The 26,724-nt window shown below is 41.2% G+C and overlaps 2 protein-coding genes across 2 annotated transcripts; one reads left to right on the top strand and one right to left on the bottom strand.

Annotated features, from left to right (window-relative positions):
* Positions 1–205: 205 nt before the first annotated feature.
* On the top strand, positions 206–8,193 carry CLOCK (clock circadian regulator; the record flags this gene model as incomplete). Its single annotated transcript, XM_008948432.1, has 6 exons — positions 206–295; positions 1,154–1,312; positions 2,775–2,987; positions 4,204–4,412; positions 4,697–4,961; positions 7,042–8,193. Coding segments are annotated over 6 exons (1,116 nt in total), but the record flags the coding sequence as incomplete, so codon positions are not given.
* Positions 8,194–17,276: 9,083 nt separating this feature from the next.
* On the bottom strand, positions 17,277–25,389 carry TMEM165 (transmembrane protein 165; the record flags this gene model as incomplete). The annotated part of the gene is given in 5 exon segments (XM_008948431.1): positions 17,277–17,682; positions 18,768–18,873; positions 21,406–21,588; positions 22,392–22,567; positions 25,115–25,389. Coding segments are annotated over 5 exon segments (817 nt in total), but the record flags the coding sequence as incomplete, so codon positions are not given.
* Positions 25,390–26,724: the final 1,335 nt, after the last annotated feature.

The following is a 26,724-nucleotide window of genomic DNA, read 5'->3' as shown; positions in this document are numbered from 1 at the left end:
TATATATATAAAAAATATAATAAATTGCTCTTCTGTTCTTAATTATCTAATATTTAAGGTTAGCTATTTCAGGAAAAATTTACTTGTTTTTTTGCTATATTCATATGATGCTATTTTGGAATTGACACTTTATGTAAAGAAACACTTCATGTTAAGCATCAAGTTCATTCTCTTACAGTTATGGAACAATTTTTTTAAATCCTAGTCTTTAAGCTCCCAGTCTCTTGGACAACCAGTAGCACAGCCATCAATGTCTCAGCCTGCAACTTTACAGCTCCAGTCTGGCATGTCCCAGGTACAGATTAAATTGGTTTATTGTTTATTATTTTTTTAAAGTCTTGTTCTGAATATAAGGTTAATTTCTCTTTTATAAATTGAGTTCTTTGGTGCCAAAGGTACCTTTAACATTACTCTCTTAAAATGAGTGAATCCCTCAGTTTGACACTTTTAATTTTTTTTCTTCCCATTATTTCTGCAGATATAGTTTTCAGCCTTGGGCATTAGAAACAGAGTATTTTAGGATATGAATTTTAAAATCCATCAGCTATGCTGGTAACCTTCTACACATACGCTTGTTAGACAAGGCAACTTGATCTGTGAAACACTGCTGTGAAACAACAGCAGTGGTATCAGGTCCACCTGAGGATCTCTGTCCTGTAGATGGAATTATCAAAAGCTCGTATTCATTTGTGGTCTGTAGCAGATGTTTAGGGAGGAAAACAAGTGGCAAACATAGTTTGTGGGCTCAGCCTTCATCAGTTTGTGACTGAGGGTTTTTCAAGTTATTTGCATACATTTTAGCTCCGTGTGAATTTTTTTTGTAAACTTGTACAATTCTAATTTTTTAAACTGAGACAGCTTTAACATCTGCAGTATGTAAATTACTAAGGCTTTTTATAGAAAAAGTCTTGGTAATTTGGACAGCAGTCAGTTTCTTTTGCTGTGGATTTTTTTTTTCTAGTTCACCAATTCTGATGCATCAGTTAAATGTGAGTTCTGTCACATTCTCATACTAATGAATTTGTCCTCAGATTATGGTTATTTGTAGTTTAAAAAGCTGTGCTTGATTGCTACTGTGGAGGAGCGTATTTACTACTTGTAAATAAAATGTCATTAGTTTTGCTCAGCCTTTAATTTATTCATTGCACTGTAGCCTGTGTTTCAGTTTTCAGCTCAGCTAGGAGCTATGCAGCATCTGAAGGACCAGCTAGAGCAAAGAACGCGCATGATAGAAGCCAATATCCATCGGCAGCAGGAAGAGCTGCGTAAGATTCAGGAGCAGCTTCAGATTGTCCACGGTCAGGGACTCCAGGTGAGTTAGCACAACGCTTACAGGTTTGATCCATAGGAAATTCAGACATCTAGAATGAGACTTGGGCACTTAATTCCACGAGGTGATCCTCCCTACTCAGTCAGCTGCCATCTGGACCTAATGTGCCTAAAATCCACAGCATCTGAAGCTACTGCTCATGAGGTACCTGCTATTTTTCTTCTGAATGTATCTGGAAGTGCCACAGTGTAGCTTTTCAATGTGAAGCAGCTCAGGCCTACTTTATGCCTAAACCTAAACGCAGAAGGACATAGTGGTTGTTACTTCTTGCAAAGTTTTGTAGCCATTGGAATACTGATCCCAAATGTGCAAGAGAAGCTTTTATTTGTGTTTTAGCTTGAGGGTGTCGAATTCGTACCTTTTTCTTAAACTGTCCTTATCAGGCTGTAGTCCTCCTACACACCCTTCTGGTGAGCTGGTTATACTTTGCATGGTATATTGAAGTAGTTACTGAGCCAGAAAGGCAAGAAGTCTAGGAGATGCATTACTCAGTCTAGCAACTGACTGCCTGATTTCTCTATTTTAACCAGTATGTTTTTGTCTAATTTTGTCATTCTCTTTGGAAGCAAAGAGTGACCCTATTGGGGTTTTCAAGTTAAAAAAAAAAAAAACCAAACCAAACCAAAACCAGAACAAAACTGTACTTAAAACACCTTAAGGAAATAATCTAAATATTTCCAGTGTGGATTGTGAATAAAGAGTAGGAAAAAATAGTTCCTGGCAGTGTTGAGTATTTTGTTTGAATTCTGTTGAAGAGTGGGAGCATGTGCCATTTTCAGTGGGTTTTTTTGTGTCTAGCATGAGCACACCAGCAGTAGCCTGCCTTACAGATGCCTCGGAAGGAGAGATTCACAGCTCTCTTCCCATGCACTGTAGAGGGACGTTACTGAGGCCTGTGGAAACTGTGTGTGGCACATTCTACCTTATTACCCTGTCTGGGGACTAACTTTTCGTAAAGACTCAAATATTTTTGTGCTGAATTCAGTTTATTGCAGTGATGTGGGAAAGTTCAGAATAATCATGGTTTCTTGTTTGCCAAGGAAGCTTATGTTCTTGGTGCTGTGCCTGGATCTATTGAGTCTGAGATTTTCTTTGTTGCAATTAGTTTCACTGCTGAAGACCCTACAAATAGAAGTGTGATCTCAAATGCATTTTGGCTTTAGAGAGTTGCAGACTACATTACATCGTACTTTTTCTTTAAGAGCAAACCTTAACGTTTAGGGCTCTAGAAATGAGGATTCTGACTCTTAGCTTATCAGCTGTAGTAAAGTGAACTCTATATGGTAGCTGGGCCTTTTGCTCTTGGTGGTTGCAGTGCTGTTTAGTAACTAACACAAAACTTTATCTTGTATCGTTTTAAAATATTAAGTTTAGTCTGTCCAAAATATCTTGAACAAATAACAGAACTTTCTTAAAAGCTGACTTGTGGATTTTGTCTTTTAAGATGTTCTTGCAGCAGTCAGCTTCTGGACTTAACTTTGGTTCTCTTCAGCTTGCTTCTGGAAGTTCTTCAAATGTTCAGCAGCTTACACCAATAAACATGCAAGGTCAAGTTGTTCAGACTAATCAGACTCAGACTCAGAGTGGGATGAACACTGGCCATATAAGTACTCCACACATGATACAGCAACAGCCTCTGCAGAGTACTGCAACACAGGTAAAATTCTCATTATTGATTTTGCTGGGTAGAATATATGCTCAAAGCCATAGCTGAAATGCCACAGTAGCTTCCCAGACTACTCCTCCCAAAGTTTTTTTGAACAGTGTCCTCTGGGTCGTATTAATTTCTTCGTGTTCCCGGTTTTACGGCTGAAATGCGTTTATGTTCTTGAAAATGCAATTTCAGATCTTGTTTTTATTTTAAAATTCGTCATGTAAATAATGAATAACAAGCTGCTTTTTTGAAAGACTGGTACCAAGAAAACTTTTAGCTTTTTTTGAATGACTATGAATTTTCTGTTGACAGGGCATATAACATGAGATTTGTGCTAGATAAGCTTGAAACACAGTGTCCAGATGGCAAATAACTAGCGAAGCGTAGGAGCAGGACAAGCTTATGTTGGTGCTTCTGCAGTTGACTTTCCTACTCTTCAGCAATTTCAGTCAGATGCCATAGGTGTAGGACATCTGTAATTTAATAACCTTTTTCTTCTGAGTTTACTCAGTTTCTTTTGAGTCCATGTAAGCTTTTGAAATGCGCAGTCTCTCCTAGTGAGTTCCACAGCTGTACTTTCTGTGACATATGATTGTTTTTTAAACCTGCTACCCCAGCTTGTATACTGGGAAACTCATTGAGCAGCTATTCACTTTTCATCTTCTCAGTCATACCTGATTTCAAAGACCTCTGTCATATGTATCTCCATAGAAGCCTGTTCTTCAGCTTCTGATGGGTTTGACCAGTTTGTGTGTAGAGGTTCTCTATGCCTCTGATCTTTGTGGTCACCCTCCTCTGTACCTTGTCCAAATTCCATACTTTCTTTTTGAGACTGGGAAAGAGGCAGACTATAGTGGTGGATAGTGCTACCATCTCAGCAGACTTTCCAGACTTTCAAGTAAGAAATTGACTGACGTGATGTGCACATCTTGGTCTGTCATGTGTAGAGATGCTAAAGGAAAGGAAATTATGATATTAAACTATACAAGTAGCTGAAAAACAAATGGAACAGAAGAGGTTAATCTAAGAGATTTTCAGATGTCTGAGGGCTGTACAACTACAAATCCGTAGTCAGTAGAAATACCTCTGTACTTTAAGGATTCATTTGTAACAGAAGAACACTGGCAAATGTGAAGTATGGGCAATGGCAATGAGGAGGACAGCTGTAGTACCTGGCTATTTTCAAATTACAATTTCATAAAATATTTTTTCTTTTCAGCATAATCAACAGAATGTACTTGGTGGACACAGTCAACAGTCTTCTCTTGCCAGTCAGTCACAGAACACAGTCTCGGCACCTTTATATAACACTATGGTGATTTCTCAGCCAACAACAGGAAATGTGGTCCAGGTTCCTTCTAGCTTACCACAGAACAACCACCAGAATACTGCTGCAGTAACCACTTTTACACAAGATAGACAAATCAGGTAAATCTTCAAGACCAGTATTCAGATGACTTGCTGTAATGATATGCTTACATAGCTACTTCATATTACAAAAGGAACTGAAGGAGTATTAAAAAAAAAGTGATTTACTATTTTAACTAATATGGATACAACTGATACACTAAACTGCCCAAAATAACATGTTCACAGGTTTATCAAAACCCATGTGGTTATAGCAAAGTACGAACCTGACAAATCTGCATTTCTGAAGTGCACATGATCCTTGGTTTTTTTAAGGGACTTCAAATGTCTTTTTCTGTTAACAGATTTTCTCAAGGTCAGCAACTGGTAACAAAACTTGTGACGGCCCCAGTGGCGTGTGGAGCAGTAATGGTACCAAGCACGATGTTCATGGGACAGGTGGTGACAGCGTATCCCACTTTTGCTGCCCAACAGCAGCAGCCACAGACTTTGTCAATAACACAGCAGCAGCAGCAGCAGCAAAGTCAGCAAGACCATCAGCAGCAGCTCACCACAGTTCAGCAACCAGCTCAGCCGCAGCTGACCCAGCACCCACAACAGTTCCTACAGGTAATGCAACATTCTCTACAAATTTGTCAAAATCCTGATGCTGTCAGCATTGACAGCTTATCCTAGGGGTGTCTTATCTGAAAACAGAGTGCTTAAAATAGTAACCTACAAACAAGCCTGATGCACGAGGTAAGTTTATTCTGCAGCCACCCTCTAAAATCTTAAGACTTAAAGGAGAGGTGGTCTTTCCTGCAGCTTCACTCTATACTTTATCCTATTTTAGATCTTCTTCCCTGTGAATTGCTGCTCTTGATTGAGCATGGTGTGAAGAAACAGATGTTTCCCTTGTGTTTTCTTTGCATTCACATACTAATGCAAGAAGATGATATCAAGCAGAATTGGTTGATCTGGAAAGCATCATGCAGCCCAAAGCAAGGCACCTCCCTGTAAGATGAGGCGTAAACATCTGCTTGGGCTACAGGGGAGGCTGAGCAGCAAGTAACCTTGTAAGGAAAGCATAGAGAAGAACCTTGTTTTACTGGAGAAGGAAGAGAGACTGGGTCAGAAGAGAAGGAAACAAAACCCAAGATGTTTAGAGATAGGAAATCTTAAAAAGAAAGGAAAAGAACCAGAAGCTAGAAAGAATTGATAGAGAAATCTGTTGCCATTTATTGATTCCAGTTAATTGCTGGCACACAGGTCACTCTGCAGGTGATGCTGGTGAGGGAGATGTAATGGTAGTTAGAGCACAAGAGAGGAAGTGCCTCCAAGGAGTAGGTTGAAAAAAATGTTGATTTGGCCTCTGCTCTTGCTCTCCTGTGTTAACTATCACGATGTAGTTTGTGCAGCTTTTTAATATCCTTTAACTGCTCTGGGAATGTTTTTTTTTAAATTGTTCCTTAAGAGTATATGAAATTAAAAATCCTTATTTTGCAAGTATTTCTTACTATGTGTGGTGTCCCATTTGCTCTGAATTTGGGAACCTGTGCATAGGTGGAATGTATACAAATGCAGTAAGCAATTGGAGGCTTAACCTACATGTACATGCACAACGAATGGTTACAGTTCTGTTTAGGGCTGAGTAAAATTTTCTTTCACTAGGTCATTGACAGAAAATACTGACTTGTTGAAAAAATCTTTCATGGGAATATACCAGTTTCAGTCTTGCATCAGGCAAAGGCTCTTCAGCTGCAAGTGACTCTCAAAAAGAGAGCTGAAGTGACTTGAATTTCAGCACTCATTTCAGACTCTTGAACTGAATCAAACCAGGGTGCAGATTTGAACGTGTTCTCTGACAAGTCAAATAAATACTGTACAACAATGATGTTCATCAGGTTGGTGATGTCTGTATCTCTGTTTCTGAAATTAGAAGTTTGTACAACTTTGATTTAATTCTGTTGAAGCAGAAGATTTATGAAAGATTTAGGACAGGAACAGACTTTTGGAGAATTTTTTTTCTAGGCAAAAGTTCAGTATTTTTAATACAAACTACTGAAGTGCTAGAATTTGCAGTGAAGCAAATGCTTTTTCAAAAGAGAAAAGTGCTTTTTCCTGCCTCTGCTCACTGAGGCTTCTCACAGTCTGATTCTGTAGGTGCAGCAGTCAATGTAGTTTTTCTGCTTCAGAACATGTTTCAGAATTGAGATGTCCAGGTGCATTTGTATCCATCCTTTGTTGCTTTTCTTCATTAACTGCCATTTTTTGTTTCTAAGAAGATTAATGTTAAAACTATTTCCAATAGTAATAAATCTCCTTCAAAGGGGGATGTTTTTTGGGTCTGCAAATGGGGTGGTTTCTTTGACTGTTCATTTTGGCTGTGGGAGATGTGACCTGTGCCAAGCCACACACATTTGTTTTCCTCATGTGACTGCAGCGACAGCCACCCACACTTGCTCAGGTAGATTCCTTAAGCCCTGTTATGCTCTTCTGGTTTGAAATGGAGACAAATTGCCACGTGTTCCTACCCGCTGTCACAGGAAATTACAAAGACCAGTTACAGCTGCTTTATTAATTGGTCCGATGCTCTAATGAACCTTATTAAGCAGGATCAAATCTTTGTATTGTTTCTTTTGATAAAAATAACAGGTCTGTGTTTCTCAGTGCAGCAGGAAAACAATCTGTTTCTCTTTCCATGTTTTAGACATCCAGGTTACTTCATGGAAATCAGTCAGCTCAGCTTATCCTCTCTGCTGCTTTCCCACTACAACAAAGCACTTTTACTCAGTCCCACCACCAGCAGCATCAGTCTCAGCAGCAGCAGCAACTTTCACGGCACAGGACTGACAAGATGACTGATCCTTCTAAAGTTCAGCCACAATAGTGTGGGGCTCTGCCTCTCTTTGAAGCAAACTACCAAGAGGGGGCTGCTCCACACACAGTTGCACTGAGGCTACAGAGGTAGCTGCTTGAAGGCTTTCTAACACCACAGTGTTGAGACCTACTTCTGACTTCTGGAATCTGCTAAGAAAAGCCACAAGGTGATGATGGGGACATGGCCAACTTTGATAGTTGCCCCATTTTCTGTGTTCTAAAGGATTTGCTACGATGTGTTAATTTGTCCAGGTGAAATCTCAAATTGTGACTGAAATGAGAGGGATGTTGAAAATATTGGTATTTTTATCAATCCCCTGTACATTTTCAAAGTATTAAAATGGACATGGAGCAATTGTTTGAATTAGCAGAAAAAAAATGCCAGGAATATAGTCCAAAAACCATCTAATTTTTTTCAGATGATTATGGGACAGTAAATATTTTGAAAATGTTGTGTGAAATCCAGTTCTCTGTTGTACAGATGCTGTAAAATATTGTGTATATGTCTGCATAAAAGGAGAAAGAGCAAAATATTTTATATGATGCATGAAAATGTAATCTGTTATTTGTAGGTTTGAATATGTTTCCCTAAATTCTCATGCCATACTCAGACTAATGTTTTCCTCTGTTCTACCCTTTTGTTTACAACATGATGCATCATTATTTTCACCCTTAATGTGGGCACAAGTCTGTTGTTTGTGCTTTGTCTGTGACGTCAGGGTTTGTTTGGTGAGGTATAGTGTTGGTTAGTTGACTTCTCAAGGTTAAATTATTGATGAAGCTGTTTGAACTGGTGATCATGCATCAGGGTTCAGGACATTCAGATTCATAAATATCATCCATCATTTCATAATTAATTCATTGTTTTATTTGAAAAATAGGAATTTGCACTGCTTTCTTGCGGATGGTTTGGAATTTTATTCCCCAAAGCTATCTTTTGATATAGTTCATAGTTGGAAATATTTATGTAAAAGGTTTAAAAAAAAAAAAAAGACAGTAATTTTCAAGAATGTTTCAGTTATAGGAGTAATTTGCACAAAAATATATTTACATTTAATAACCTTTTGGGCACTTTTTAACCACTTTCTCTGTGGTCAGAATTGTAACTTGTTAAAATATGTTGGAATCTTTTTATTCTCCTTCAAAAATTAGTCAGAACTAATTCAGGGTCATTTTAACAACAACAACAAAACCCATAGTGCCTTGATTTTAATTCAGGTGATAATGTTGAACATCTTGAATTACAATGTCTTGAATCTGTAACCATTTTCAATTTTGAAGTCTTAGTACATTGTCAGACAAACTTGTGTATCTACTTCATAGATATTTCTGTATTGTGTTGATTTCAATAATGGTCTGAGTTGAGACCATGAGCATTTTTGAGTGGTGCTCCCCCTCAAACATTAGCCAGAAACAGAGGAGTCTCTAAGACCTTGAAGGTAATACTCTTAAAAGATCAAAAAATCTAAAAGTATAGAACTCTTTTTGCAAGAGGAGGAATAGTAAGCAGGTTGTGGGGTTTTGTTTGGGTTGTTTTTTGTTTTTTTTTTTATTAAAATCATTTTTGTAGCATTTAAGAGTGTGTTTTGGGGGAGATCATGATCGCATTTAACACTACCAGGCTATTGATTTAAGAGATATCACTGAACTAAGACTTCAGAAGGCAACTTCACTTTATAAAGAAAATAAAAAGTTCCAACAGATACAATGTGCTATTTTAAGTAAATGTTCAGTAGGTTTTTATGGTACTAGCTTGTGGAAACCAGAACTCAAGAGGAAAATGAATAAATGCTGATAGATCTGATAATTAGAAACAGAAACAGGAAAAGCAATTAAAATTTTAGTACTAGGGAGAGAAAGCTGGATTAATCTTGAATACTGAGGAGGAGCTGAATGAATGTATCCAAATGGCGATGGACTATTTTGTACTATGAAGCGGTTTGATTGTATTGCTGGATGAACCAAACCCGCAGGAAGGTCACGCCCATTTAGCCAAGCATTTTGGGGACGTTTTGAGGCCAGCCTGTGCCTCTGCACGTGTCCCACCATTAGATCTTCGTTATTCCCCAGCTACAAAGCAGGAGTTTGGCACCAAAAAGCATGGTAGGGAACAAGGAGGGAGAGGGTGAGAAACACAGAACCAAAGAGAGTCGGATTGCTTTCTGCTCCAAGAAGCCTCTCACAACCTGGAGCGAGGCACGGATGCAAATACCAAACATGGCAAGGAACAATTCCCCTTCTTTAAAGGGATTTCTGGCATTCTCTGCACTGGAATAATCGTCAGAAACCTGTTTCTGTAAAGTTCTAGGTAAAGAAATCCTGCCTTGCTCTACTATCCCTACCATGCCATTCCACCTGCTTCTAAACTAAGCTGCGTTGACCAGAGGTCTGTGCTGTCAGCACTTTGTGCTTCAAGGAAAATAGGTTAGATCATTTTTGGGTTTTTTAACCAATTACAGTAATAACGTAGCACTAAAAAAGAAAACTGGGAGAGCTTTAATAGTGCTGTTAGAATTACTGAATATGGTAAAATAGGTTTATTAAGCTATTACACTGAGAATTGCAGAAAATAGAGATACCAGCCAGACAGTTAACGATGCAGCTTTTTATATAAAAGCTTCATTTGAACTTCTCTTCCCGTTTCCCCCTTCCCAGATACTCTGGTGTGCTGCTATAGGTCTGTCGGTAAAAAGGCTGAACTAGGTGGGAGAGAGATTAGATGATGACAATAGCATGGCTGCTGAAAAAAGAACTATAGACATGAATGCTTTGATCAAGAAGCTTTTTGTAACCTCAGAGAGAGGTCGTTCAATTACAGAACTACCAGCTAGCAGGTAAAGTACAGAAAATGGGGAAACTCAAACTGGAAAAATGCAACATGCATTTGAAGAACTCCTGCCATGGATCAGGCAAACTTTTTCACAAAAGTGAGCGTGTAGAAGTCGGCCCAGCCTGTGTGCGAGTGTGCCGCTGCTCTGCCTCACAGCTTCCCCTGTCGCCGAACCGACCGCTGAACTGTCCTGGGTTTTGTAGTGGGAAGAGGACCAGGCTATTGCCTCTTTCTTAATCAGCCTTTTGCTTCTGCCCGACTCATTTCCTACTGTCATAGACTTATTTGGAAGATGCTAATGAACAGCCCGGTAACGAGCGCTGTGGTGTGGCAGGCTCCGGAGCGCGGCCCCCACAGAGTGGCTCTGACAGAGTGGAAGGAGCCTGTCAGGGAGAGGGTTGCGTTTATGAAGAAAGGGGCTGGGGATGCCCCACGGGGGGAAAAGACAGCTAAGAGATAGACATTGTTTGCCTGCAATGGGTGAGGATGTGAAGAAAAGCTTCTAGGATAACTTCAGAGAAAAAGAATATAGCTATTTTTATATTATATTTAATATATATTATATTTGTATATAAATATGAAAGGATTCTAGTAGGAGCTCTCCATATGCCTTCCATTTCACCTAGAAGGTTTACCTTCTGCACTATGGTTCCAGTGTGTCACCCCCTTTCTGTGGGCACCTTGCCTACTGCCAAACACCAAAATTAGTAACCCAGTATCCTTACAAGAGATAGGTTTCATTTCAGCTTTATGTAAAAATGAATTTTAAAAAGCTATATCAGGCATTTTTTCACAGAAAAAGAAATTCTCTTTTAAGACTCAAATAGCACTTTTTTTTTTTCTTTGGAGTAACAACAAGCACTTTACTGAAAAGACTATTTGAAAAACAGTTTATTTCTATAGTCAGTGAAACTGTTAAAGGTGGGGGCATCGAGGAATAACATGCATAAAACTGTCACGAGAGACATTTCTGGAAAATGTTTCTTTAATACGGTGATCCTTTGAGGCTCAAAGTGCAAGATTAAAAAGGCTTCTAAAACTGGTTGGCTTTGTGTTTTATATGGCCAGGGGAAGGGATTAATGGTGGCAGCTTCCTTGAAGGAGACTTTTTAAGTTGCACAGTTGCCTATGAGAGAGAATCACCCAGAGGCTCATTTGGCTGCTCAGTAGTTCCAAGTGTCCCTTAGGATTATAATTTGCGTGAAAAACGTTCTGAAGGTTTAAAGATGTGGCCTTTTATCAAATGTTGAAGTTGATTTAAGAACCGTTTATATTTTCAGAGATGTAACCTGGGTATTGTTATGAGTGTTTTAAATGTTGTGGCATCAGGAGATGTCAGGCATGTCAGATTCGTAACTTTCTCTAGTTCAAATAATTATTAAAATTAGATGTACAGTCAGAGGGCAGGAAAATGGTTATTTTGATTAAAAGGGAAAAGAGACTAGTTTTAATAATTAACTTTTTATTTTTTTACTTATCCCTGGTGGAAAAAGTTCAAGAGAATTAAGTGAATTTGGAGTTTAAAAAAAGAGATATTTAAACAAATCATACTAGATGAGATGACTGTGAGAGAAGATTTGGAATTGTCTTGGTTGTCCATGAGACCGGATAGTTGCTTTTTCACTGTCATGATTTTTTAACACTACATTCCTTGTCTTTTTTTTCTTTTTTTTTTTTTTTAAAAAAAAAAAAAAACAAAACAGGTGATTTTAAGCTCTGCTATGCTTCATGCCATGTCATCTGCATGAATTTTGCCAGCATGGTATGCTATATTCAAAGAAACTGTACCTAAATAAAAAGGAGGGGGGGGAAACACAAAACACTGTGTCTGAACAAAATACTGTATGGCCTAACAGAGACCCCAGCTAAGACTGAGAGATGCTGCATTAATAGACAATCAATGGGTAATTATTTATGAAACACTTTTGGGAATGGTCTTAAAGATGTTACTGCTTTGAAAGCAGTTGGCAAGTCGTGGGGTTTTTTTAACAGGAAAGGTAAAAATTATTTATTTTCAAATATCAGATTGAATTTTGCGTTTTTAAGCAGTGTTGTTTTCACAGTGTCTTGGGTTTCAGTTTTGTTTTGTATTTTTTTAACTGGCATTAGATTTGTATACGTAAAAGAAAACAAACATAAAAGCCCTAGTGCCGCTCATATTGACGTCAGGAAATGTAGATACAGTTCCCTGGTGTTCATGTGACCATTACTAACTGTCAATTTTTTTTAACTGAATAAATGTAACTCATTTAAAATTTTGCTTTCTGTAGCTTCTAAGGTTCTAGAAGTTTTTTTCTGAGTTGCTTGATGTCAGTTTTATCCAAATGTCACAGTGGAGCACTCTTCCCCTTCCCCTGACTGTAACAGAGGCACTTTCTCTCCCTCTCCCCCTCACAGAACCAACTTGTGAGAAGTTGCTTGATGTCCATTTTATCTTCTCTCCCCTTCCCAGACAAATGACTTGTGAGATTTCAGTAAACACGCATACTGTATTTTTTTTTCCTTGTCTTCTCTCTGTATCTCTTTATAAATTGATGCCCCACTCTAAAGGCTAGAGACCTTTGATTTGTGTATTTACATTACTGCCTTGGGATTTACTCACACAGCACTTGTGTCAACACCTACAACTTAAAACTACTTTTGTGCCTTCACATTGTGCGTGGTGGGTTAGCAAGCACAGCCCTTCCCTCATGTTCTGGCATGGGCAAAGCACCCTCCTTTAATTCCTTCAGCACCCCTCTCTGGCTATTTCTTCTACGGGTGAGTTGCCAAAACCCAGTACTTTCAAAGGAGTAGAGATGATCTGAAGTGTCTGGCACATCACTGAAAAAGGAAGGAGACTTGCATTTAGCTGAGAGCACAACTCCTTCAGAGCAGAGTATGCAGCTCCTGAAGAGCTGCGTGGTAAAACGTAACCTGCCAGGGTGCTCTAACCCCTTCTCCCTGATCTGTTTACAGTAATCAAAGGGCAAGCATTAATAATTTGAAATTAATTAAATGTTCAAAAGGTGGGAGGAAAGGAAATCCTGCAATTGAACGCTTGGAGAAAATTAAAAATATGCTTGGCCTTTTCTACAGTCTGCAGTTCTTTCTGTAGTACAAGAGTAGAGGCCCGTGTGAAGATACTGGTCTTTTGCCTTTGGGAATCGAATAACACTTGTGTAAGTTGTAAATTCTATATGCTGCAAGCACTCTGTGCCCTAGGAGTCAAATCAAAATTGGCTGTAGCAATGCTGTAGTTGTAGTTAAAAACTGTCAACGCCCACCAGTGATAAGACCAATAGCATGTAGCAAGCAAGATTATCAGTTTTCTTAAATGTGAACTTTGGATACATCAATATATTTTCCCCATAAACTTATCAAAAATAAGATCTGTAATTACAACTGCTGCCATACCTGAGGCAATGCTGGTCACTGGCAGGCTGCTGTCGTGCAAGCTTACAAACAAAACCCCTGCTTGCATGAGAAGGTAACTTAAGTACTCGTAAAGATTAGCAATCCAAAGGTTAGGTGCACTTCTGAGTCTCGGGAATTAGTGATATAAATTCCGGAAGATTTCAGCTCTTCGAGGGTAATGTAGAATAAAAAAGTTGTGGGTTTTTTAAATACGCAATACCTAGGACTAGCAGGTAGGTACGCTCAGCCACCAGCCCCCTGCTGGAAGGTGTTGTGGAGGTGCTCGCCCAGGCGGAGGGGGTGGCAGCACTCCAGCAGCCGGCCCGCCGGGCCGAGGGGCAGTTCCGGCAGCAGCCGGCCTCTCAGCGCTCCGGGAGCAGAGCCCCTCTCCAGCTTCTCAGTTCCCACACCCGGCACCTGGCCAGCGCCTCTCCGGGTTGTACTGCCCGAGGAAAAGCAGGCCTGCTGGTGAGCGGGACCTCTGCTTCCATTCTTGAAAAGCTTTGTCCTGGCAGAACAGAAGACGAGAAGTTGACTTTAACCTTCACGTATTGCACTTTGCCGCGTACCGTGTCATGAGACATGCTTTAACTAAGGACTGGGAATAGGCACCTCCAAAAATCACCAGCACAAGCTTTTCTCATTTTAAACATCTCGGCTGATGTGATGTTTTTCATCCCAGTAGAATTGACCATCATCTCCATTTTATTCTGTTGCCTGGAAATGAGTCGTTGCAGGCAGCGTGCACTTTTAAACCTCTGCTGCGTGCACGTGAAGCCAGAGATGCAAATTCTCACTTTGGGGGTTCCTTTAGCAGACACTGAAATTGGCTGCATCTCACCCCAGCAGGGAGAGCCACAGGCCAGAAGGGAAACCTGTGGTGGACAGTTGCCTATTGCCCACGTTGCAGATGCCATGAGTTGAAGAGCCTGCCCTCCATCACTTAAATGCTCACTCACTGCATTTCCCAAACTCCAGCTACAAAAGAACAGGAAACTGGGTAGTACTGCAGCAATTAAAACTTCAGCTGTTGCCCCAGCAGTTTCTTTCATATTCTAAAATGCAAGGCAACTCCCAAACTTACCTCCATTTAAAAGAGACAAAGCATTATTAAAGTTTTCATACCAAACAGCTGCAGCCCCCGAAGCGCCACCAGCTAGGAAGTGTCTGTGCACAGTGCCTCAGGACAGGAGCATTTATAAAGCCACATGGGACATGCTGCCCCACCATCAAGCCTGCGCCATCATCTTGGACCTTGAAATCTTTTCATCCCCACCCCTTCCAATGGCTTCTCCAACTGCCTGCGGCAGCGCAGCCACCACCCACTGCAGGGCTGCACCATGGGTGCGGCTCCATTCCCTTCACACCAGCAAGCTGATGCAACACAAAGCACGGAACTTACCTCCCCAGCTGCCTGGCTACAATGTCATAGCTTGAGCACTTCTCATGACCATCACATCTCCTCTGCCCTTGCTCTGGCCACGCACAGGTTTTGCTCGGCCTCAGTGCTTTAACACATGGGCTCAATGCTCCCCCAGGTTGGTACGTAACTTGTCAGGACAGCGTCTCAGAGGAGAGGGAGCCAGTGCCACGGCTGGCTGCTGAAAAGGCAAAGTAATCCGTTCCCATACGCCCAGCTCTGCTCCTAAACACATTTTGGCTCACTGAGGATCTTGAAGGAAGAAGTTAGATGAGGGTACAACACACCAGCCTACTGAGCTGCACAGCTCATTCAATCGGGCATGCTCCATGGTTCCTACGTCAACTCTTGGTACAGGAAGTAGAGAGACAAGAGTTTCTTTTACCCCAAGATCAGTAAGTTCCACTTTGGGCACAGGGTGGGAAAAGGAGGGGCAGGGAATGAAGTATTGCTCACATCCATCAGCATCTCAAGTGCCAAAACACTAACCTTTGGCTCCCTGCCCTCTCAACTTCAGAGGGCATCACAAGTCACTGCAGCATCAGTCCAGATCGTCTCATGGTCTGCATGTAAGCACCTTTCAAAGCTCTTACTAAAATTTCATGAACTATCTCATTTTATAATAGATTTCCAAGGACAAGACAATGTTTGTGCTTTAAAAAAAAAAAAAACAAAAAAAAACACACACACACAAAAAAAACACTAAACTCACTATTTGAACTAACTCCCACCTGCCCAGTCAAGCACTAGAGAGCAGCCAAATATGTTACTGATTAGTCAAAAGCATCAGGTACAAGTTTTTAATAGTTTACTATAGAAATGTGGAAACTGCAGAGAATTGTTCTGTACCATCACACACACTTCCAGAAAAACCACATTAAATAGCTTCACTTTTCTGTTGATCCTTGTTGTTTTTTTATCAAAACAGCCTTAAGCAGCACAGGTAAGGCTTGGAAGACTTCTATACTAGAGTACGGCCAACTGGTTTGGCTTTTCGGATTCTAGGCAAGGATGAACCACAGCACTGCGGACACATCTGTATGAACCCACTGTAGTCCAGCAGCACCACTTTTGATTAATACAACAATCAGTTGTCCAGTAAATAGTTAAAGGTTTAGGGTCTTCCCTATTTTGTGTTTCCTATTCCTACCATGTTTTAACGTGACTTCTGCCACAAATCCCCTCCACGCAGGAGCTGAAACACACCCGGGACAGAGCGTGTGCTTCCAGGCTGTGGCAAAGAAGAGTCTGCACGTCTTGGCTACCACATTTGGTTCAAAACAAAAACCACAAACAAACAAAACAGAGCCCAAAACCGCACCACCAAACCAACGCAGTGCCTTCCCTCGTAACGAGCGGTGGCACTGCCAGCAGCACCCTTCCTTCGGGCCGAGACGTGGACATTCAGACCTGGAGCCTGAAACTGTAACCTGTGCAGGACGGGCACTGCACCAAGTGTCAGAGTTTGAGCCATATGGCATTAAGGGGTTTTCTGGGCAGAGAAACCTCAGAGAAGGATTAGGGACTGCTCTGTTTGGGACCTACAAATGGAACAGTCAACTTTATATAGCTCCATCTTACTTGAGCTTCAAAAAAAAAAGGCAGATTCATACTACCAGAAGACACATTCTATTTCACAAGACTGAATAGGTCTGAGTGGGGCACTGAAGCCATTAGCTCAGAATCCAAATCACTACTGAAGAGTGGAGCAAAGCATGTATTTCTGCAACCCATCTACCTTCAGCAGTCACCATCTGCAGAGTCTTTCCAACACTGGCATTGATCAGTACCCAAAATAAATTCAGTAATCTCTCCTCACCTTAAGTACATAATCACTAGGTAAACCTTTGTGGCAGGCCTTACAGGAACCATCAAAAATAACACTGAAAATAACTCAAATGGAGACACCATGTTTTATTAATACTCCTCCTCCAGATTACATTTCTACTCCTAAAAAGGAAAACAAGAACGCATCTAAACCTAAGAATTCTATTATTGTTCAATCCTGGGAATGGAACGTTAAGTAGGACCGTTTTATTACTTTCCATATACTTTTAATATTTCAAAACTCAAAAAAAACCCAAAAAGGTCAAATAATACTAGCTCCAGACAGATTGCATATTGAACATAGTAGGTTGTTAATCACCACACATCAATTTCCTGATAAAAATCCCTGATTAAGAAGTTTTCCCTCGAAGTTTATAAATTCTCTGTCGGTGGCTCAGCCACTCAATGGTATAGGAACTGCTCCCAGGATTCCTCTTGCTGAGATTATCCAGCCTCGGGCACACCCTGGAACCGAAGTCCTTGGAGGGGGGAGGCAGCAGCTTTCTCCTGAATGCCTTCTGTTGAGCAACACGGAACGAGACACAGTCTGCCTCAAGCAGCCTTAAGAATCAGCTCTTGAAGAAACAGGAAGGGTGGCCATGTGTAACAGAGGAAGAAAAGAGGAAGCCTCAATACTTTTCAGAATATATCCTCAAAACTCAGCTGAGCCAGGTTCAGCAAGCAAGAAAACCACATGAATCCTGCCAAGGGAGCAGGCACCATATAAACAAAGCAGATGACAAGCAGATCTCCACTGCAGAAGCTGTCCATAAGTGTGTCAGTCCCATGAATCATACACTATAAAAAGTTCAGTGTCTCATCTTCAGTGCTTATCTATCATTCTGTACATTATATACAAAAATGCACAAGGAGAGCTGCTTGATGCTTCCAATCCTTGCTCTTTTGCAGTGATGAAAAATTTTAAAAACCAGAGTCTGGACTTATAAATAGTGCAGAAAAAGCAAACGCTAAGAAGACAATGCCTCCTATGATTGTCACTGAAAAGAGAACAAACCAGAAAGAAATCAGATACTGAAAGTTAAACAGCTTCCATGACACATTACAGTTTTTTTTTTAAAAACACCTAATTCTCAAACATCCCTACTTTAAAATTTATACTGCAAAGAGTGGACATGGTTTCGAGCTCAGTGTCAGGGTGCCTGTATGTCATCCCACTGTCTAACTGCACCCACAAGAACGTTCTGTGGTCCTTAGAAGGAAGCTGTGCTTTACTCATTACTTTAGCGAGCATAAAACTGAGGTGGACACCTGCTCTTCAGTATTAGGCTGTGTGGGGGGAAACAAGATACAATATTCTCATGCTGAAGCCAGCCATCAGTTAAGAGTGACATGCTAATTAACATTTTTTCTGCACAGTTTAGGTAACTATATTTAAAATGACGGTATCAAAAACATTAACTCTCTGCAATGGCCACAATCTGCTAGAGGCCGGGACAATATTCTGAAAGCACCATGGTGTATGTTCTCCTACCCTTCTCTAAACACACTACCAGGCTAGATGGATCTTTGGTCTAACCTAAGAATGCTACTCCTATGGCCAAGATCCACACTGAGCTTCTTAGGAGCACATTAAGTCATTGACAGATTAGCGTTTCATCACCAATCTCCTTGGCAAACAACGGAATGTATGTTTCACTTTTTGCAGTGAAGATGTTTTTTTTTTACAACCTCTGCAACTAGAGAACAAATATTCTGAATTAACACTTATAGGCAGCAGCTTCACAGAATCCTTTAGGGAGGAAAAAAAACCAATCACTACATCACAGAATTGACAGCTGAAGCCAGCTGCAAACTCATCTAAGGAAACACAAATGACCCAATGTACCCTCACTAGTCCTTCCGTGGCACACACTCGGACTGGACGGCGCAGGGCCACCCGCTGGGGCAGAGCTCACTACAGGGCTGGGCGGGCAGGGGGGATGGAAGAGACAGACTCAAAAATAACAGAGTATTCGGGTTTTCCAAAAGTTTCGAGAAAGACTGTTCTCAAGCAGGTAGCCACTTACCCCACAAACATTACCAGCAGGAAATGTGTTTTTTTGGTTGGAGTGTTTTCACTTACCAGTTCTAACAGAAATTTTCTGTGCTATCATTCTGCCTCCAATAACTGCTAACCCAGTGCACAGGCAGTGTCCCACTGTTCCTCCAACCGCCACTCCATAGGGGTCCTGAAGGAGAAATGCAGAAGGGAAACATCAGCACAGCTGAATGGCCACTAGTCCTGTGACAAAGACCTCTTGCCCTGGAGGAGCCACATCTCGATTCCCTGGTGGCACACCGCTGAACATGGAGGATACTCTCTGATGTCTCTTTTGCTCTGCAGTCCACCACTGCCTTAAAGACCAGGAACGGTGCACGTCAGCTAGCAAGACAGACTTACATCTAAACCTGACTAATCTAGGAGCATATGGCATGTTTCAACCAAGAAGCATCTTTAAGTTGTTAAATAGAGAGCCAGAAATCACTCTGCTGTACTTAAACAATGAAGCAGTCTCCAGAGGGAAGGTGGCAGCTGTTGAGAAACACAGTGTGCATTGGCTGGAAGAACACCAACCTAATTACAGAGAAAGAGAAAAATAAATCCATGAACTCCAAATGAAAGCTTTCAGCAGCTAAAACATTCCAGCTCCTTTGTCCAGCTTTGCAAGCTCATGCTCTGCAGTTTAACCACTACTCCAATCTTCCAAAGAGGGAATTATGAAAGAATCTAAGTGCAGAGGATAACAAACTGTTTTCAGAGCTCACTGCCAATGACAGCTTTCACGTTGCTGCATAATAAGCAGCTACTCAATACATGAACAACACTGACTGGCCAAACCAACCAAAACCGCAAGCTAGTGAGAAATGGTGGTGAGCATCAAGCAGAGGACAGGTAGGAAACCACCAAGAAGTGTAGCTCAGAAGCAATGCTGTGTCAGCAGAACACTCTTGCCTCCAAGAACAGGACCCAGGTTCCTGGAAATGCCTGTTTTCCTGCGGTCAGCTGTGACCTGTACAGCCTGTGCTGGCAGAGGGTGGATCTCACCTCCACCCCATCCCCTAGAGCCATCTCTGGAAGGTGACTAGCTATGAGGCAACGGCTTCCCTCCAGCATCATGTCTCCAGGAGCAGAAGTTCTCAGGTGCAGCAGGTGAGGTGAAGCCAGATGAGTAGGGCACTATACAGTTTCCTTCTCTGTTTCCTTAAACAATGAACAATTCTTATACAGAGTAAACTATTAAGGCATAAAATCAATTTCTTAAGGATTGTTGTCAGGATGAGGTTCACTTAACTCATTCCACTGGTGTATGCATTACGACAGATGAATTATCACCCTTTTTTTCCTTCAAAGGAGCCAGGTTTGTTGTGACAGGATGGACACCAGGAGCTTCATAAACAGTCATGTAGTATTTTGTTTCCTTTTCACTGAAGAAGGTGTGGTCGCAGCTGACTTACGCCACTGCTCAAATCTCCATATAAAGATAAATCCTTTCCTCATAAGCATTTTTGTAATGTTCCTGCTATGTAACTTTGTACTACGCAGGCAAGGATTTATCTGGATATAATATGAAAAAAAGTATAAAACTATCCTGCAGATTAAATGAAAAAAGATCCAGATCATAATCATTCACTGGTTCTGAAGCCACAGCCAAGATATCTTCAATTCATTTTTTGCAGTATGTGTTTTCGTAGCACTTATACAAACACTTCATAACTAAAGGCACGACAACCCACAGTCTTCCTTAGTCGCCACATGTGCAGCACTTCACAAACCAGACCACAGTCTCTGACAGACGCTGCCTAACGGGACACTCAGAAAATGCAAACCAGAATTCAACAACCACCTGTGAAAAGATGGGCTTAGGCAACTTGCCTAGCGCCATATAAAAACTTGGGCAGAGGCAGTGATGATCTCACATTTTCCAATGTGACACGTAATTGCCTGAGCAATGAGATCATCCCCTCGTCCTGCTGTTCCCTGCCTCAGTAGCTCTAAGCACCTTCCCTGCACTGTACGAGACAAGAGGCTCCTTCAGATTACAGCCTCCTCGTTACACAGCCCTCATTTATCCCTAGGGAAGGTCTGAAAACACACCAAAAGAAGCACGAGTCCAAGGGGAAAAAATATGTATTATCTCACTGCATAGAAGAGCACAGGCAAGCTACTCATGTTTATTAAAAGCTCGACTACATGCCTTAATATTCCTTTAAATATAACATCGTTATATATATTCCAATTATCATGCTGACTATGATTTCATTTACAGTACTACTTACTGCACAGCAGTTTAGAGTTTGAGTTCTACACACTGTACCATAACACTTACATTTTTAAAACCAGATCTTTTTAACAGCCTTAAGTTTACTGAGATGAAGGTCTCTTTAAAGCTGTGTTAAAACTGTATGACCACACAGATCAAAGAAACGTCCATCCTATGTCTCTCAGCACTGTAACAAAAAACAATTCTATTCAGCTGCATGATAAAACCCAACTATTTCCAGACATGCCTGTGCCATCCTGATCTTATAAGTAGTTTTAATACTACACAAAGCTTCAGTACATTTATTTTCAGGTCCTGGCACAGCTATAACACCAAGTAAGGCACAGCAAGCAACCAGGTGTCCATCTGATACCTTCTGCAAGAGTATTTTGCCTGTCCCACTTCTCTGCAAGCAACCCAAAGAGGGCAAAAGAACTGTGGACATTTTGAAACACTCACCTCTCTGGCAGCCAACACTATGGTTGTTAATTGGGAACGATCCCCCCATTCTGCTAAAAACGTTAGAGTAAAAGCTTGAACAAAGATTGGAGAAATAAAATGTAGCCACTTCTTCTGAGGTATAGTGGTGCCTGGCCCCGATTCCACATCTCCTGGCCCATTTAACAGTTTAGTTCTCTGAAGCTGTGGAGGAAAAGGGAAAAAACCAAAACCAACATAAGATTAGAAATGGGATCTAAACGACCCAAATGAAATACTTATAAAGTGACTGCTGCATTTATCAATGTATTATTTACATCAGACACCGTTTTAAAAAACTAGCTAACTATATGCACACACGTGTGTGTGTGTACATACCTACACACATACATGTAAACTCGTAGCAATCACCTCTGATCTCAGTGGTCGCTGTGCACCTTGTGCTGCTTGCACTGACAGCACTTCCAGTTGCAACAACACCTGGTTTTAACCAGATTCCCTCCTGTTCTGAAAGCATGGATCCCTCTCTTCCCAAGTGGTAGCTCTCAAATTGAGATTTGATAAAATTAAAAAAAACCCAAACCCTTAAAAGAAGTAAGATCAAGACTCCATGCTATTCCTCAGAAATGGGCCAGTGTATTTAGTTATTATAAGAGACCTTTGCTGCAACACTACAAACTTCAGCATCAACCTGCCTGACCATAAAAAGAAACAAAAGTAGAGACAAGACTACACTGTTGATAACCTCTCTGCTAGTAATACATAAAAAAAAAAAACCAAACTCATCACACTCTGAAGACAGTCCCTTTCCTCCTGAGAAGTCAGGCTTGCCACAGAACTGGAATCACCTTCTGAAGCAGCCTCCAGAGGCCACTTCTGACCCCTTTACCACACATTTTCTGTGTCAGGTTATCAACCTGGGACACAGATGAATACCCCAAACATGCCAAATGCCATTCACAGCTCTAACTAATTCATCCATAATTCACAGAAAGTTTACGACTTACTTCCTCATCTTTTTTTTTAATTTCTGCTTGAACTTCCTCCAGCTCTTCCTGACCCTCATCTGGACTCATTTTCAAACCTTCCCGAAGCATTCGGATGCCAAAAATGGCAAACAGTGCCGTTGATACATAGTATGTGTACACACGAGGAATAACTGTGGTGGCATAGCCAAACAAAACTGAAAAGAAAACAGATGAGTCATTTAAAAAAATAAGCACAAGGATCATAACTGTTTTTCCCACATCTAAGAAATGCTTGTTAGCAAAGTCTGCAATTCAAATATCCACCGATACATAAGCAGTGTGTCTTTTGTTAGTTTTATATAATTTTCTGAATTTTTTGTACAATGACACTGTAGAAATGCCAACCATCGCTGGTCACACCGAAGCCTGAAGGCCCTCACCAGGCTGACAGGAGACAAAGCCGATGTCCTTCTGTTCCAACTGCCAGTCCCAGCAACACTCCAACTTTCCCACCCAGCACTGTGTGAGTCCTGCCTTTCTCCAAGCATGCCATGAAGCTACTGTGTAACCACGTCAGATCAGTCACAGCCTACAGCAGTAAATACCATGTTTATGTATGACTACGTGTTGGACAGCATCTCTTTCCAATCATTTCCTTTATCAGGTAAAGTCACTAGAAAATTTTCTACAAGTTAAATCTATGAGGCGTACCCAGAAATCACCCAGCTGCGTGAGTCCATGTCTGTCTTCTTTTGCCAAGTGCACATACCTGTGTTGCACTACCCCCTTCACTCCCACACGCCCCACAGACACAGGTGACCAACTTTGATCTTCCTTTAATTTAAAAGCACTGATCCCACTCCAAGACCAAAAAGCTACCTCCATGGTGCATCTACTTTATATGGATATGGAAAGCAATCAAACTAAGCCAAAACTAGTTCTTAAATAAGAAGTAATATGTATCCAAGACAAAGCATGTACTTCTTCACAAGTAAGACTAGTTGGCATTTTTGGACAAAAAAGGCCTGTATAAATGACAGGAAATTAAAACTCCACACCTAACATTCAAGGCTGCTCAGACTATCACTCACAACTGCCGCTGTTGTTTTACTCCACATGCTATCAGGTAAAAGGAAGCAAATTACCAGGGGTATTTTCTTGCACACACTTTCTTAATTGAAAAATGCACTGAGAAGTTACTACATAATCTGGAAATTAATCCACACTGCCACTACCAAAAGTTAAGATACTGAGACAAAAATTAAACAGGTTGCACTAGTAGTAAGCACAGTACATACATACATGAATAACAATATTAGTTGCACAGCTAAATAAACCAGAAGTTAAACTTCTTCTTTAAATACTGAAAATGCTGAAGTAAAGCAATGCAGGAAATTATATGACAAATTTATTTATTTATTTATTTATTAGCATCATTTGCATATAGACATAAGGACATAATCAAAATGGCAGGGCAGCTTATTTTTCCAAGCACAGCTTGAAAAAAACACCCCAAGCAGTGATTACTTGGAGTTAATTAATTTAAGTGAGCATGTTTTCATGAAATTAAGGTGGGCAAAACCCCCCAAAATTTCCAGACACAGTTTGTATACAAACAAGGCCAATAGAGAGAAGGGGGGGGGAAGAAAGCTCCTTTCTGAAAAGGAAGTAATAGTTGAATAATTGGGAACCTCTAAACAGGGAGATAAAGAAGAAAACAAAAGGTTTACGAAAAAAACATCAAGAAAGGTTTGAAGAAAGACTTAGTAGAGAAGGGAGAGCCCTAACGGGCTGGAGAAGAGACTGCAAGGTTTACAGAGTGGTGCACCACGACACTAACACTAAATGAAGGAAGCAGTGCAGAAGTGGAAGAAGAATGGAAGACTGTTACACTAAGTGAGCAACAGAGGAAATTTATACAGTGCTATCATCACACAGTACAAATGGGAACTGCTCTAAGCCTGCAATAATAATCACAGAAGTATATATGGCAATAACTACGCACCCAAAAACCATTCATAGAGCACTTGCTGAGAAGCCTGAAGCCAGTTAATCATCTGACCCTGGTGTATATAAACCAACAAACATGATTTCAATTATTTCTGCAATGGGCACGGTTAGAAGTGAGCACACACACAACCAAACGTATGCTGCGTCCCATGTACCTGCAGGCTGCTCCATTTCACGATCGCAGCTACGTAAGCACCCACAGCTACAGGCTCCTCAAGTGCCACCTGACACCTCACTTCCCCGCCAGCTCTTGGCTCTGTCAGTACCACCCACTCCAAAGGACCGTGGCATCTTCCTGTCATCTTCCACTTATGCTTTTGTGCTGGGAGCAGCAAACAGCTACATGTACAGGGATACGAGTCAGACAAGGGAAACTTGTAATCATATTAAGAATCTTTTGCCTTAGGAGGAAAACCAGAAGCCACTCCCACATTCCCTTTAGGCACAGTAATTTAGCAGAAGCTAAAAATAAGAAGGAAACCAGTGGCCTAAAAATCAAGGAAAGTGCTTAGGCCATGATCCTATTTCTTTTCTTTAAACTCATATTGAGTGCTAGGAAACATAAACACCCCATTAGCAGTAAGAGCCTAATATTCAATCTGTGCTATGATCCCCAGGAAAGCCTTCACACGCTCCCCAGAAGAGAAAGCTGCATAGACCTACTACCTTACTTTTCATTTCAGTTAAGATTTACTGATACGTAACCACGCCGCACATTTTAAGAGCTGAAACAAAAGGAGAAGAGTGCTAACCTGATAAACACGTCATCAGTCCCAAGGCAAGCATAGCACCGGCCAGCACAGTCAGGCGGTTGTACCGCATCGCCATGATGGCTGCAATGAAGAAGGTCTTATCCCCCAGCTCGGAAACGATGATGACTGATATGGCAGCCACAAATGCGTGAATAAAGCCCAAGTTAGTCTTGTCTGCTGACTCTTCATTGACAATGTGAACCGGAGCAACCTGTGAGGCCCCCTTCTGTCAGGGAGAAGGGGAGAACAACCAAAACACCCACTAGTTAATTAGGCTCGACCAGTTAGTTCACAGAAGTCCCGAGTCTTGCAGCTCTTCCATCATACCATACTGCATAGTATGACATTTTAAGTATTCACCTCTAATGCAGGATTAATGATCATTCACTAGTTGCCACCTACCTCAAATTGCTAGTTAGGCCCTTAGTAAGAAGATCAGATTGTGTACTTATTATTAAAGCAACACTTCACTGTACACGCTATTACCAGAATGTGAGATCCACTATTACAAGCAAAATATGGGGAAAAGTACTTTAACTCAGAACACTGCTGTCTTCACAACGTCTGACTGTTTACTTAATGAACTTGACCAAAGAATTTTCTAATGCAAGTATTAAGAATTAAACTCTTCACACTAAAATTGGGCAACTAGGATATCTTGGGAGAAATGTGAAGTCCTTTCAAAACTTGTCAGAATCACTTTCTTCTCTTACAGAACCTTCGCACCTCAGCCACATAAAAATTCTATGCTCTATGTCTGGAAACCAGCTTTAGGACTCTCCACTGGTCAAACTGGATCAGCACGCCCCAGCTCTGGCCTACTCACCCAAGTGTCCACTTCTGCAGATTAAGATATCTACAATCAGAAGCAAGACCCAAACCAAGGAAGTCGATGTTCACATGCTTGACCAGAAACGGCTGTGGAAGCTTGTTGCAGCACAGCTACCAGCAGAGGCAGATTGCAACGTGTTTTAACACGGTGACTTCCCAGCATTCCACCTTCAGCACTGCTGCAAGTTTTTGGTTTTTTAAAAGTTTCCATGCTCGATCTGATATACAGTGACTCCACAAAGTTCCTTCACCCTCAGCAGCACCATAAATTTTTTGGTTTTGGTATTTAAAATTTGGCATGCTCTACATGCTACCTCAAGCCATATGTCGCCCATTTTTTCATCTCTCTGGTCGATCACTCAGCAGTGGACTCCCCTAACCAAGAAGACCACTTAAAAAGTTTTAACGCAAAGGAATGATTCTGGAATGCAAAGGAACACCTGGCAAGTTTTGGGTGGTAACAAAGCCTGCTTTCATCTGCTTTTGTGAGGAAGACCTGGAGAGGTCGGCTCCCTCTCTCAGCACGCAAGCAAGAGGGCATAAAAGTATCGACTTGGTGAAAAACAGCGTTAGCCCATTTTTCATGTCGGGGCCAAATTCCCCTCTTTTCGCACGAAAAAGGCCTTCGGGAGTCCCGCAGCTTTTTCTTCTCCTTTTGTGAGAAAAAAGGGGAATTCGGGAGTCCGACGGCCTCCCAAAGGCGGGGCGTCCTGCAGCCCGGGCCCGTCTCGCCGGCGGCGGGAGGGAAGGAGGGAGGGGCTGTGCTGTGCTGTGCCGTG

The sequence above is a fragment of the Merops nubicus genome, unplaced genomic scaffold, assembly GCF_000691845.1.
Source record: "Merops nubicus isolate BGI_N331 unplaced genomic scaffold, ASM69184v1 scaffold50179, whole genome shotgun sequence".
In the NCBI taxonomy this organism is placed as follows: Eukaryota; Metazoa; Chordata; class Aves; order Coraciiformes; family Meropidae; genus Merops; species Merops nubicus.
The sequence above is the reverse complement of the archived record's forward strand: the minus strand, read 5'-3'. Positions and strand labels throughout refer to the sequence as shown.